Genomic DNA, 15,000 nt, shown 5'->3' on the forward strand with positions numbered 1-15,000 from the left:
CCCGCCGCCCGCCCACGGCTGTCTTTCATTACTTGCGTTTGAGGCGTGGTTAAGCGCTTTATTGTCGTACACAGAAAATTAGTTCGATTCCCTTGTCGGAGGGTTTCTTTTTAGGGTATCTCCTTCTGTCTCCTGGGTCGTAATGCCACGCTGAGACCTGGTTTGGTCGTGCTTGATCCTAGCTCGGTTTTACTTAATTCTAGCTTGGCTCTGCTTGATTCTAGGATGGCTTTGCTTTTGGCTCTGCTTGGTCCTCGCATGGCTTTGCTTAGTCCTAGCTTGGCTATGCTTGCCAGGGTTGAAACAGCCTATCTCCTAGGTATATAAATTGTGTCTACGTAGACGTAAGTCATCTATAACTAGAACTGTCTCTGGTCTTGTCTTTCAAATTGCTCTTTGTTGTTCGCACGCAAATCAAAATTTTCGATGCAAATAGCAATCAGCTATGTTTTATTAAACAGAATTAAAAAGAAAAGAAACTGACATTAGTTTTCTTGCATACTTTCTGTAGGTGATCAAAGAAGCTCTGGACGCGTATGTTATTGAACCTCGATCCCAATGGGTGACGGCGTGGCCAGGGCAGGCCGTTCTGTGTGTGGGTCAGGCATACTGGACAACGTACGTCACAGAGGCCATCACCAACGGTTCACGGGCAATGGAGCAGTACCTCAAGGTAGAAGACATGCTTTTTTGTTGTTCTGTTTTCTGTTTTATGAAACAAAAGGCTACATTTTAAAGATTGTAGATCTTTACTATCTATTTTTTTCAGACAATAACTTTTCATTAAAAAGAAAAGAAAACGAAGGCAATGCTTACTTGATACAGATTGAAAAGTAGTTAGCATAGTATGTTGTTGACACCTTTGAGACGATTCAAGAGAATTTTGACTATTTTTTAGATGTTGATTGTACTTCACAAGAAAGATTTTGGTATGGGGAAAAACACAAATTAAGCACTAAATTATGTATAGTCATTTGTTTAACGCATTACAACTGCAGATTATATGTCACATATTGAAAGATGTTGGGTTTTTGATTTTGCATAACAATATGTAATGAGAGCGTTCTTGTGGAAAGCAACCAGTTTTTACTGCGTGCAGCGTAAGAGCAACGTGTGTAATCATCGTATATGTATGTATGGTGTCCTTTTTGCGTTACATGATGGCTTCCCTTCATTTTTCCCCATAATGCCCGTTCCTTTTCCGGGGTCCTTCTCCTTAGTAAAGGAAAAAATGGGAGGGGAAGGGCAAGAATGTTAATAAACGTAAAAGGTTTTCATTTGGCAAATCTCTTAGTTTTTCCAGCTCTAGCACTTAGCTCTTCCTTTATTCTATTTTTTCACATCGACATAATATCTTCACCCCACACTCACATTTCAGCTGAACAACAAACAAATCGACGACATCGTTGTGCTGGTCCGAGGCAAACTATCCAAACAAAACCGAGTCACCCTGCAGGCTCTGATCGTCCTGGACGTTCACGCGCGTGACGTGCTGGCCAACATAGTGGAGGAAGAGCTCACCAGTCCTCTAGACTTCAAGTGGCTGAGTCAGCTACGTTACTACTGGGAGGTAAGACAAGGGAATCGAACAAGCGCCTTTTTATTCAGTGTCACGGCGGAGAGCCTAAAATTATATTTCAGACTTTGGACTTTGGCGACTGCAACTCTGATTTGAAACTGTAATTTCCGTTTGAACCATTCCTCGTAGGGGATAAGCCCTGGAAATTGTCTAAAGGATACTACACTGTGCTTAAAAAATGCACTGTTGGGGATTCGAATCAGAGACACACACACCATTTTCTAGCATGACACCAGCTTAAGTAACGGCAAGCGCCCTTTTGTTGTGTAACAGGGAATATGTAGAGTATAAGGAGGATACCAATAGCGTGCCGTTTTGTTTTCTCATTCGTCTGTCATGTCTTCCTGTTGTTTAGACCCCCCACCCCCACCCCACCCCCTATTTTCCGCTCTCCCTACCCTGAGTGGATCGCTCTCATCTTCCCACTTCTTGTCAGTATTCAGTATTTTACATTGTGTGTGTTGACGGCTTGGTGGCCTTCTATCTGACCGACGCAAGCACTGGTAACCGCCAAAACTGTGTAAACGTCACTTCTCTCCACAAACTGTTGGGGGTTTTTTTCAGGATGAAAACATGGTTACTCGCATGATTAATTCTCAACTGAACTACGGTTACGAATACCTGGGCAACAGTGGTCGCCTGGTCATCACACCTCTCACAGACAGGTGTTACAGGTAATTCTGTGGGGCATCGTTAGAGGGGGTCAGAGACCGCATAATCTTTGGGGCGAGGTTACACTGCAGGCACTGCGACAGAATCTGCGCTTTAAACAGAAAAAACATACCCACGAAAAAAGCTGCACGAAGACAGCCTTGAGACCATCGTAAGCTAAATTGACCGTCTGCATAGACGAAAACATTTATCCTATACACTGGAGGGAATCATAGAGCACGTCTTCTTTGCCGTCTTTAACTGTTTTGGTCTCGTTGCAAAAAAAAAGAAATTCAATCACAACAAAAATACTGTTAAAGATATCACCACAAATTTAACTTTTGGTGAGTATATCTCTTATTTCATTTACTTCTGTATTTTGCTTGGCTTGTCCCCCTCCAGTTTGATATTTGCTCTGAGCACAAACTTTTAACTTTTAAGCTTGAGTTCCCGAAAACAAACTTTCTTGACGGCAGAGAGGTCGCCCTAGGTACTGGGAATGGATAAAATGGGTGACATTTTAGCTATAAGATTAGCATTGAAATCCTCCATAATATATTGTGTAAACATTTCTCATAAGGCTCTTGGATCCCTACTGGGGACGATTTGAAGTCTTAAGATGTTCAGAAAGATTTAAAAAGATATTAATCCTTTTTGTCTTTCTCACTTAATCGAGCTCTTTTCAATCTAGATTCTTATACCAAATTTTACCCCCCCCCCACACACCCCACCCCTCCTCACTCCTTCTCTTTCTGCCCACAAGAACTCTGTTCGGAGCTCTTCACCTTCACCTCGGAGGTGCCCCGGAAGGTCCGGCTGGGACAGGGAAAACAGAGACCACCAAAGACTTGGCAAAGGCCGTGGCCAAACAGTGCGTGGTCTTCAACTGCTCAGACGGGCTCGACTACATCGCACTCGGCAAATTTTTCAAGGTGGAGGAGGGGGGGGGGCAGCCCTTTCAGATACGGTGGGACTGACGGGTCGAAATTGGTTTTTAGCTCGCAAGTAGTTTTGCTTCGTTGGTACATTATTGTACCATGCTGGTCTGGGACAAGAGCGAAGAGAACGACGACACTGTTCGAGTCTATGAAGAAGTGTTTTTCTCATCTTTTTTTAAGAAGCTTTATAGATTTTGAGGGTGTTTTCATGTCTTTCTCGCTTACGCGGTGACGTCCTGTCGCAGGCAAATGTATTAATGTAGGCAATATCAAGAGATATCTGTGTAGAGCTAAAAGGGGGATGTTAAAAGCGCACAGCACCTTGCCACTGCATATTTTGCTTTGTCGGTGTTTTACGCACCAATTTATTAATTATTTCCGTATGAATTAGGAGGCAGGCTGCTTAGGCACTGCTTGCTAGGGCCAACCCGAGCTGAAAGGGATACATCATACCGGTAGACAGACAAAGATACCCAATTACCCCCCCCCTGCCCCCCCCCCAAACACACACACAATCGAACTTATGTCCTCAGTGTGCGATGGCGAAACATCGAACCACCAGCACCATATGTTTTTTGTGTAACCAGTTAATTACACAACCATAGAAAACACAACACCATACTTTGACTGAAATATCATCCATTCTATTTTCAACTGTAAAATTATCATTGGGTCTTTCCACTGCAGTCCTTTACCTTTGCCAAAGAGACGAAAACCATCTTTTTTTACAGAGATGTCATGGAAAGTGATGTTTTATAACTTGTGCATGATACCCATCCTTTCAGGGCACATGAAAGTAACAAAATCACATTCTTCATACCTCATTCTTGCATACATGGACATTCCTTCCAAGGCCATGCATTTTCTGATTGCTGAGGGCCGTATCTATCTGGTTCTTTTAAATTTTAAAAATTTCACAACTTATTGCTTTGAAATTTATCAGTACTATGTGACAACTTTCAGATATTACGCTCTCTTTGAACTCCAACAAACTCACTTAAATCACGGTCGAGCAGAAAACCAAAAATAAAGAAAGTTGAAGTATTGAGATCGACACTAGCTTGTTCATTTAGTATGAGGAAGAAAAAATCTCGGAAGTCCTCTGTGCAAACAAGTTGTGCACGTTAAAGATACCTCGGTGGTCCTAAAATCGATAAGAGTAGGCGTCAGTCGCCACTTGGGCGGCCATTCAAAATTAATTCCTACCAAACTGGAAATGCTCAACGTGTCCTGCGCATTCATATGACCTCAATGCTGTTGCCAGCGCCGTAAAACACTTACCAAAAAGAAATCCTTCTGTCTCCTCAGGGTTTGGCTTCGTGCGGGGCCTGGTCATGTTTTGACGAGTTTAATCGGATTGACTTGGAGGTGTTGTCTGTTGTGGCCCAGCAGATCCTCACCATTCAGAGAGGTGAAACAAAATATGCAATTGTAGATTTTTTTTCACGTAGCTCCCATTGATATAGTTAGATAATTTAGGAGATGGGCTGCAGAAAAACCGAGATAGTCGATGAAAATTCTCTCCACGTGGGAATCGAGCTCACCTTTATCTGCGGACGACGGCGAAACACATAAACGCTACCTAAAGATGCCGGTTCAGAGATATGAGCATGCAAGCACTTTTTTACTTTTTGTGGAACCATTTCCAAAGGCTATGTTTTGATTTCAAGTATCCTTGCCGTCATCTTTTTATAGATGATTGCCATGCACAATGAAATCGGCAAAGTACGAAAAGATAGAAAATGAGCAGATAAGCCTGACAGGTATTCTTCTTGAGCTATTTGCGAAGCCTTTTGTTGCTTGTACATGTAGAAGACCGACAAGTTAATAATAGACAGATTGAGTAGATAAACACATTCTCAGATAAAGCAGTCGGACACTTCCCTGGAACGTTTGTCTTGAGCTGAACCCTTGTCGAGTTTCACCATGACAACAATTTTAAATGCTTTAAATTCGGTCAACACAACAGAGACAATTTAGGAGACGGGCTGCTTCAACGCTGCCTTTCAGACACAGCATACCAGTATTCAGAAGGAAGTGCCAGACAGAAATAACCTCTCGATTCAGGACTCGAACTAGCGGCTTCTGCATCCAAAACACCACAGATAATCATCTTCCTTAACTTATAGCTGAGTGGTGGAAATTTTCACGTGTCAGCGAAATAAAGTATGTTGACGTCATGAACCGTAATACGTTTATTTAACTCTAAAACAGCGCAACATACACTTATCCAATCAGCAGCCGACTAAAGCTGCACATTTCGACTGATCATAATATACAAAGAATGGATTGGTGTACATGTATTTTATAGTATGTACGTCGTTGTCTGCTTTTTTAAGTTTCAGATACGGAAAAAAAATAATAGCATAATCTGTATGAACCACGAAGACGCGCTTCGTCTTGCTAAAGTGCTCCAAAGCAGCACGTCACCAAACGTTGTCGAATGGCCAGAATGCGCTTCCTCAATGAGTTAATCTCACCAGGTATCAACTCTGGCGCCGACACTCTTCTGTTCGAGGGCACGGAGATCAAGCTGGACCCGACCTGCTCTGTCTTCATCACCATGAACCCTGGCTACGCCGGCCGCTCCGAGCTGCCTGATAACTTAAAGGTCAGGGGGGGGGGGAGATGAGGGGCAAAAGGGCTGGATATTAATTATTGGGGTTGCTACACTCTGAAAGGGACTTACTTAAGAGTTTGGACACACTAGGGTAGGTGTGTCTTCGAGGGTGTAAATGTTCTGTCCTTGTGAAAATCAAGTGCAAGCTTTCTTGTGTATATTTGCGTTTGTTAGCACATTGACATAGGTCCCGAATTACGCATTCATTGTTCTCGGGGTGCAAAGAAAAATGCCACGAGTTAAACTGAATAAAATTGCACAACTGAATCCAGTCTGGTTTCTAAACGTAGGTTACGAATATCGTCAAGCTATGGGTTGTCTCATTTTCCAGTTAACTGTCTTCATTGGCATAGAAAAAGAAAAAGAATAAGAGTACATTGATTTATACTTAGAGGCCACTTCTAGGTGCTATTGATATGTCTTACTTCTTTATCTGAAGACTTTTCAAGTGCCTATTGTCTTACTCTTTTATCTACTCCATACCGAAGTAACTTCATATCTTTCGATCTGCTTGTCAATAGTTAGAACAAATATTTGCTTTTTAAATTGCTACTGAAACGTGTGCGGTCATCTCTTCACAAAAGAGAGTGTAAATGGACAAATTTACCCCCCACCCCCACACCCCCCTTTCCTACTTTTACCAGGCTTTGTTCCGAACAGTGGCCATGATGGTACCCGACTATGCCCTCATCGCTGAGATCTCGCTCTACTCGTGCGGTTTCGTCATCGCTCGGCCGCTCTCGATAAAGATCGTGGCTGTCTATCGACTGTGCTCGGAGCAGCTCTCCTCTCAATGCCACTACGATTATGGCATGCGAGCCGTGAAGTCAGTTCTCACTGCTGCAGGGAACCTCAAGGTTAAAGAAGCAAAAACAATATAACAAAACTAAACGTTCTACTTTAGTGTGAAATCTTTAGGTTGTGCCATTGTTTCATGGGGGAGTTGTGGGGGAGTCAATGTGCTGGCTTCTTTATTTGTTTGTTTAGGACCCTCGGAACGTCGGCAAAATTGCTACTAAAGTTTCCTTAGTTACTCTAAAAGTCCCAATTATTCTATTTTGAAAAAAAAAAAAAACACCCCACAAGTTTGTCCACACAGTTACCTTGTTTAGTCGTATTTGAAGTAGCTGGTGTAGTCAATTTCTACTGCTTCTTGAAAAAGAAAAAAATTAATCTTTTTTTAGGCTGCAGGGAGGGGGGGAGGGCAGTTGTAATGCTGCAAGATTATTTCCCCCTACTCGTGGGGGCACTTTTTAATTAATCGAAACCATTCCGCTTTTCTCAGGAGCAAACCCAGATTAGCTGGGACCCTTATGAAAACTGAAGCCTCTATCAATAGTATTATAAATTATTGTTCACACGCCATGTTAAAAAGATTGAATCGCGTGTAACAATTCACGGATCTTTCTCCTTTTGAAACATTTTAGAGCTTATGCGACGTCTGTTTCGTCCCTGTGGACTTAGTGGCGAGGTGGTATAGCTCTTTGTCACTGAAAACAGAAGACGTGAGCGCGTCTGTCTTTCAGCTAGGTTTGCTGTATCGTGCTCAGCTTTTTTTTTTAGCTCCTTACCGTTGCTCACTTAGGACATGAGTGCGCAGGGAAGTACATTTTGTCTTGTGCTTTCATGGGCACAATTAATGATAATTGCAACTGGCGGGTTGCTTTGAACTTGTCTGTCAGAGCTCACAGTAGCCTACTGTAGCTGAGTACGGTGCAGCACCCGAGCTGAAAGTTGAGAGATGGAAGCACAAGACAAAATGTTGCAATTATCATTAATTGTGCCCATGAAAGCGACAAATACTTACTTTCGTTTAAAATCGTTACATTGTTTTCCAAACAGTTGCGCTATCCAGAGGAAGACGAGAACATCCTCATGCTGCGCTCCATCATTGACGTGAATCTGCCCAAGTTCCTGGCACAGGACCTGCCGCTGTTTGCTGGCATAACCTCTGACCTTTTCCCCGGGGTTCACCTGCCCGAGCCAGACTACAAGATCATGAACGAGAACGTGCAAGCCGCCTGCATTGAATACAATTTTCAGTGTACTCCTTTCTTCCTAACAAAGATACAAGAGGTAGTGCAATTCATAATTATAATACGTGTAATGATATCCTTATAGTGGGGTGGGACCCATTTTGCCTCACCTTCAAGCATGAAAGGTATCATGCAATACCTTAAATTCATTGGCTCTTTTGTGCTTTTCAGCGAATAGAAAGTTAATACTATTGACATAGAATTACAGAAAGAACAAAAGAAAGAAGATGATGCCCTACTTCTTTTGGAAAGTGAGGACAATGAAGGGGGAAACGTTATTGCAGAAAACAATTATTACACGTTTTAAAATAAATTAATTTATCTATTAACGTACTAATTAATCATTTTCTAAAAGATTGGTTAGTTAATTTTTATATATTATTTTTATACACCTGTTACTCCGTTCCTACTGATATTTTAAATATAGTATAAAGATAATATGAAGATAAATTATTTTCTAATATGGTGACGGCCATGTTTAATGGTTGCATATGGAGCAGCAAGAAATATCTACTGTATAGTTCAGTAGGCACTGGCAGCAAGTCAACACCTCAAGTCACAGAACTGCAAAGTGGATGGTTGGTGGGTGCTCTGGTGTAGTTTGCCCCTTCTTTCCTGTCATTTTTTTCCTATAATACACCTATCGTCCTTCTCTGTCCTTCTTCTTTTCTTTGTGTGTTACTCTCAAGAAACACCTATGATATCCGGCACTAATATGACTAAATTATGTTGGAAGTCTCGTAAAACTTTCACAAAAACTTAAACTGAAAATTTTAAAAGAAATCTTAACAGCCCAGGAGACGTTTCTGTCTTGGCAGATCTATGAGATGATGATCGTCCGTCACGGTTTCATGATAGTGGGCGACCCAATCGGAGGGAAAACTTCGGCCTACAGATCCCTCGCCAACGCCCTTGGCAGAATTGAACAACAGGTTGATTATTCTAACTTCAGAACACAGTAGTGGCTCTTCCTGTTGCTGTTGTTGCTGCTGCTGCTGCTGCTGCTGCTGCTGCTGCTGCTGCTGCTGCTGTTGCTGTTGCTGTTGTTGTTGTTGTTGTTGTTGTTGTTGTGTGTGTGTGTGTGTGTGGTAGCCTATCCGTTCGAAATGTTTGGAGCCCCGAAGAGCGTGCTCTTCGCCAGGGCCACCACCTCCCTTGGGTAGTGGGTGAGGCAGTCCAACCTCCCTGAATCCTCCCCCGAAGAGATGCCACCGTTTCTTAATAATTATATACATCAACACATAATTATTGCTGTTGTCGTCGTCGTTAGATCTAGTCTATTCTTGTTTTAGTCATTCATTTTGATGTAGTTTCTTCATTGCTCACTCGTGACACTGTTGTTTTTACTAGTGTTGGTGATTGGAGGGTGGCAAAAGTAAGTAATTCTTTTATTTAATTGTCCCTTTGTTGTTAATTCATATCTTTCTTTTTCCTGATACGAAAAGCCTGATATATATATATATATATATATATATATATATATATATATATATTGTTGATGCATTTCTCTTTTAAATTCAAAACTTCTTGTTGTTAATGATGTCGGCAATGTCGTATTGTTGCTGCTATTTCTGCGGTTGCTGTGTTTGTCGAGGGTATTATATTGAAGGCACAAAAAGAATCAGTTCAGATTTAATTTCTACTCACCAATCGAAATACTAACGGAGGTTTCATATTTCATTTTAATTTAAAAATTTCGTGTGCCATTATAGAGGGTACAAGAATTTAGGAAAAGTGACACAGAGGAGCCGGCTTTCTTTTTTTTTTCTTTCTTTTTTTTGTCCCTTGCCCATTTCTATGATATTGACGCCATCTGATTAGTAAAAAATGTGCGTATGATAGTGTCCAATAGTGTATTACGTACATAATTGTTATAACAAGTAACTGTTACATATAGATGTTCAAGATCTTAGAGCAATGATGATTTTAGAAATGACGGTAGTGGTGGTGATATGTGATGATGTGGGATGGAGCTACTGTATATAATTATTAAGAAGACATGCGTCTGTTACTAGAGGTGTTTTTTAATGTTATCATTAATCCTATCTTCCTCTGCTCCGATAAGTCACGAGGGATGTAGGCACCCGGTATCCCGTTTCTTACTGGAACTACCTTTAATGTCACCATGAAGTTCCGAAATGGTGGGCACAGTCTCTGTAAAGTGACCTTGTTAGTATTAACTCATTCCAGCGCGCCAGGACAAGTGAAGAGAGGACCTTAGTAGGTAGACACAGTGCAGTGGCAGATGTTGGGAATTTCGCAAGGGGGCTGTAGGTAGCAAGTTGACAACCAGGTTATAGTCTTAATGATATACAGTAGTCATATTCTACTTCCTAGTTATTCTTTTGGAGTCTTATTTAAACAAGAAGTTGCGGAGATTCCGACACAGGGTCCTCGAACCCGAGTCGAGAGCTGGCTTTCTAAATTCTGCTTTAAAAGTGCCCAAGTGAACGCATTTTTCTCCTGACAGGTACAGTTGGTTTTTATTTTTACCTTTGATGAATGGGAAGTTAACCTCAAAAGTCGTCTTTGTCTTCTGATCAACCTGCTATCTCTGTTTGTGATCCTGTTTCTCATTAATACTAATTGACCAATGACTTCTTTTTATGTCCAAAACAAAACAAAACAACAACAAAAAACAAACAAAAAAGTGCAAAGAAAAACAAAAACAAAAAAAAATCTGTACAAAACTCCCATTAATTCCCAGGGTCTGCTGGAGGAGAACAGTGTGGAGATTTCGGTGATCAATCCTAAAGCCATTACGATGGGCCAGCTGTACGGCAGGTTTGACCCTGTCTCCCATGAGTGGTCAGACGGTGTGCTGGCCGTGTGCTATCGCAACTTCGCCATCTCCAACGTAAGTCCTAGGGGGAAAAAACCGCTAGAAAGGAGTTTGGCGTGGTTTATCGTTGATGCTCTTTTTTGCTTCTGAATTTGAGGCCCAGAATATGACCTCGAAGCGGAAAGTCTGTGCTCGAGCTTCGGTTCGGACATGGAATGTTTTCGCCCCCTCCTGTCCACCCAGCAGTAATGGATACCTGACTTCGAGTTGGGGAAGTAAAGGCGGCGTGGAAAGGCCCAGGATGTTGTCTCACCAACAAGGCAATCATCAATGTCCGGCGCGGATGCGGGAACAACTTTACTTTTAATAAGATCTCGGCTGGCGTGTGCCATTTCTGTATTTGCCTACATGATTATTTGTTGAAAAGATGCTGTTTAAAAAGTTCTTTATGATATATCATTATATTCCTTTAGTAAGAGGGCCATAGAGACAGAAAAAATCGTTACCAGTTTCTTAGAATATAAATGTTCTTTCATACCATTTAGATTACGTAAATGGTTCCTGTTATCAAAGACGGTGAGCTGCAAGATGGTAAACTCCAAAGAAAAGTATCCTCTTAAACTGGCACCCATTTTAATAGAAGTTACCACAGATTCTGATCACAATTCTTAGTGAGGGTTTTCCCAAAAAGACAGGGATTGTTTTTTGTGTGGGGGGGGGGTGGCAATATGCTTGGCTCCTGTTCTTTGTATACACAATACGTCATTCCCTAAAAGTAATAGAATTAAGCTGGCTATTGTACAGATATCGCAAGCTGGATTTTTCAGGACGTTTTTTAATAACTCCAATCGAGAACTGAACCATATTTTTTCTGTGAAAGTGTGGTGCAAGTAAACTTTAAATCTCTATTCAGAGCTTACTTGACCTGGTACGCGCACACCAGTGGCTCCACTTTTTCTAGGGATACCGTGACGCCACGTTCGAAAGAAACGTACTTTAAGAACGGGGGATTTACTAATTTGCTTGACCCATACATTTTAAATCTATACTGATGTTCCCCATGGATTCTCTGGACAGAATCATCACCGCAAATGGCTCATCTTTGACGGGCCGGTGGACGCCGTGTGGATCGAGAACATGAACACAGTTCTGGACGACAACAAGAAACTCTGCCTCATGTCAGGGGAGATCATTCAGCTCATGCCCACCACTAACCTCATGTTCGAGCCCATGGACCTGGAGGCAGCCTCGCCCGCCACGGTACTTGATAGCCCAGGAGTGCCTCTTGTCATGATTCTGGATTTGTCTGTCTGTCTGTCTGTCTGTCTGTCTGTCTGTCTGTCTGTCTGTCTGTCTGTCTGTCTGCCTCTCTGAGAGCTGGCGTGTTAGCGGGAGGGGGGGGGGGTATTACTCTCTTTTCTGTCCCGCTTTTATTTTGGTCTTTCCGTCTTACCTTGCTCTCTCTCTCTCTCTCTCTCTCTCTCTCTCTCTCTCTCTCTCTCTCTCTCTCTCTCTCTCGCTCTCTCACTCACTCTCTCTCTCCCTCTCTGTGTGTCTCTCTCCCTCTCTTTGTGTGTCTCTCTCTGACTCTCTCTCCCTTTCTCTGTGTGTGTGTGTGCGCGCGCGCGTGTGTGTGTGTGTGTGTGTGAGTGTGTGTGTGTGTGTGTGTGTGTCTTTCAATGTGGGTATGTGGTGGGCGTTTTCACGTGGTCTGCCTTTTTTTCATTTCTTCTGACAAACTGACTACACACTGACGACATCAACAGAACAACAACAGCAACGACAAGCGACTCTCTCTCTCTCTCTCTCTCTCTCTCTCTCTCTCTCTCTCTCTCTCTCTCTCCCTCTCTCTCTCTCCCTCTCTCTCTCTCTCTCACCCTGCCCGTCGGAGCCAAACCGGGTTGATAGGAACACAACTTCACGGCAATAGATTGAGATATTAGATTTTTAAAAATTCTTCCTACACGGGAATCAAATTTGGGTTGTCTGCGTGCGAAGCCCTTACCCACTACACGACAGAACATCGTTAAATATCCTTCAAAATGACATACTAACCTGGATATTTTTGTAAATTACAAAATAAAGCAAAAAGGAAACAAACTAAACTAAACTAACACAATAAAAAGAAAACATACCCAACACGTGAATCAAACGTGTCAAAAGAATAGTTTGATATCCACCCCATTTCGAATTGCTTGATCTATTGCACAGCATCTTGGATCACCAAATGGGGTCACCGTGTGGTTGTGGATAAGTATTACATGAAATAATAACCACAACACAACATAACAACATGTGTTGAGACAGGTCTCCCGCTGCGGCATGATCTACATGGAGCCTTCCACCCTAGGCTGGAGACCGTTGGTCAAGTCCTGGCTCCACGCCAAACCGGCGGTTTTCCTGGAGAGGATGCGCAAGTTGGTCTCAGATCTTTTCGAAAGATTTGTGGACGCAGGTCTGGCTCTGCTGCGGCGGGGAGGGATTAAGGTGAGTAGCTGACCACCAGGTGTGTGGCTTATAGGCCTTGGGTGTATACTCCTCCGTCAAAACGTCATCAGAATTTAGGAGGCGGAGTTCGACTCTGCTTGATGGGACCAGTATGCGTGAGACGTGTGATCGGGGCGGGGGGGGGGGGGGGGCAGATAATACAATATCCTAGCAGAAAGAAAAAGATATACTAGATAAAAATGTTCCCCACATGAGAATAGAGTTTAGGTTTTCTGAATGCTACGGTAAATCGCGTTATTACTACCATCACTACACCAATTACGTAGGTCAGATGCTAACAAAAACTGCAGAGAGAGAGAGAGAGAGCGCTTTGCGCTGTAAAAAGACAACGCGAGCAATATTCCTACCAGTGTCTCTTGGTACGTGGAATACACGGGGCACTGTACACGGTGCTGTGATATAAATACTGGCGAATGATAAGAAAGGTACCACTTTCGGATTGCGAAGAAAATCTAGTTTTCTGAGTCGTTACGCTTTCTCTTTCACGGGAGACCTACCGTCACGCTCAGAAGATAAATGCCCTAGTCATATTTTTATCTATTTTGAGAAAATGAAGAAAACTGTACTTTCCAACAACTGACTCTGTGAAACAACTGGATTTTGGTACACTCAGTTGATTTTATATTTGTCCATTCTCACCAAGGTGGCTCTGCCTCTCATGCCAGAACCAAAAACTGTGAACCGGCCAAAAATGACTACGGCAATTATCTTATGAGCGTGGCGATACTTTATCCCGTCGATCTAACTCTTAAACGGCCAACGTCATGGTCTTGTTGTTCACTTTGCTCAAACAAAATATGTTTTCTGCGATGTAGGAGCTGTCCCCAACTACTGACCATAACCTGGTATTCTCCCTAATGAATCTCATGGACGCGAACATGGAAGAGTTTCACAACGACGCCAAAATCACACAGCTGGATGACCGAGAGATTGTCATGTGGCTACAAGTAAGTGCTTGCGAAGGGGGGGGGGTGCAAAGATATTCTGCTTCACATGTGCTACGAGAATTAGGACAAATGAGTAATAGCTAAGTGTTGAAGAGCAGGTATGTATTTTAAATTTAAAAACTCAACCAAAATGAAATCTACTTCTGAAACAGGCGACCCCCACTCAGACACCCGCTCTCGAATTATCAAACATAATATCGTTGTAATGTTACTGTTCTCGAATGTAGTTCAACTACCTGGAACGATTCACCGAATAAGTGCCACGAAAAGAAATTTCACGTACGTGAGAAGCTTTCGGGTGTCTGTTCATAAGTATGTGTGTTTAGAAATAAACTTTTCTTTCACCGATGGTGCTTGCATTCAGATGGCCACCGGCACAGGGGACTGATGGTATAATGGGAATATACCTCCTGTGGTGGAATAAACATTGTCTCATAATAACAAAGTGTTTTACGAGTAATTGGTTTCTTGTTAGGTCTTCTCGTTTTATGGAAAAATGGAACCAAAACAATGATAGACTCCTGTCTGGCTTCTGACTTTCGCATCCTCCATCTGGACCTCATCTCCTTGCGTTAATTGTGAGCGTGGTGAAATGAGGCGTTCGTCCAAATAACGAAATCGCAGAAACAGGCATTTTTTCCACCAGTTTGGAAGTTCTGATCGAATTTTTATTTTTCGGCTGAACCTCTTTCACGTCCATATAAAAATACATTTTCTTGTGAACTTTACTGAAAAACGTTGATTAAAGGCACAAAATATGTCCCTTTTTTTTCAAAGATTCTTTAGCTACTAGAGTTGCCCAACTTTGGCGGCCATTTTCTCACTAATTTCACCACTGAAACCAGGCAACCTCACTTCCTTGAGTTCTATTCAAGATAAACGGATTGATTTCTTTTGAAGCAAAGCAAATAAATCAGTTTTCACTTGATACCAATAACT

General features: G+C 42.3%; 1 protein-coding gene across 1 annotated transcript in view; it reads left to right on the forward strand.

Annotated features, from left to right (window-relative positions):
- The window catches only part of LOC101846299 (dynein heavy chain 7, axonemal-like), a gene marked incomplete in the record, with an annotated part of 71,001 nt that overhangs the window by 5,890 nt on the left and 50,111 nt on the right, over positions 1–15,000 (forward strand). The window contains 13 exon segments of the mRNA XM_035971617.1: positions 512–673; positions 1,379–1,570; positions 2,144–2,253; positions 2,994–3,162; positions 4,477–4,579; positions 5,652–5,779; positions 6,433–6,645; positions 7,631–7,864; positions 8,643–8,756; positions 10,532–10,681; positions 11,684–11,866; positions 12,914–13,093; positions 13,930–14,061. Of these exon segments, the coding sequence (XP_035827510.1) occupies positions 512–673; positions 1,379–1,570; positions 2,144–2,253; positions 2,994–3,162; positions 4,477–4,579; positions 5,652–5,779; positions 6,433–6,645; positions 7,631–7,864; positions 8,643–8,756; positions 10,532–10,681; positions 11,684–11,866; positions 12,914–13,093; positions 13,930–14,061 (2,070 nt within the window).

This window comes from Aplysia californica, unplaced genomic scaffold, assembly GCF_000002075.1.
Source record: "Aplysia californica isolate F4 #8 unplaced genomic scaffold, AplCal3.0 scaffold00472, whole genome shotgun sequence".
NCBI lineage: Eukaryota > Metazoa > Mollusca > Gastropoda > Aplysiida > Aplysiidae > Aplysia > Aplysia californica.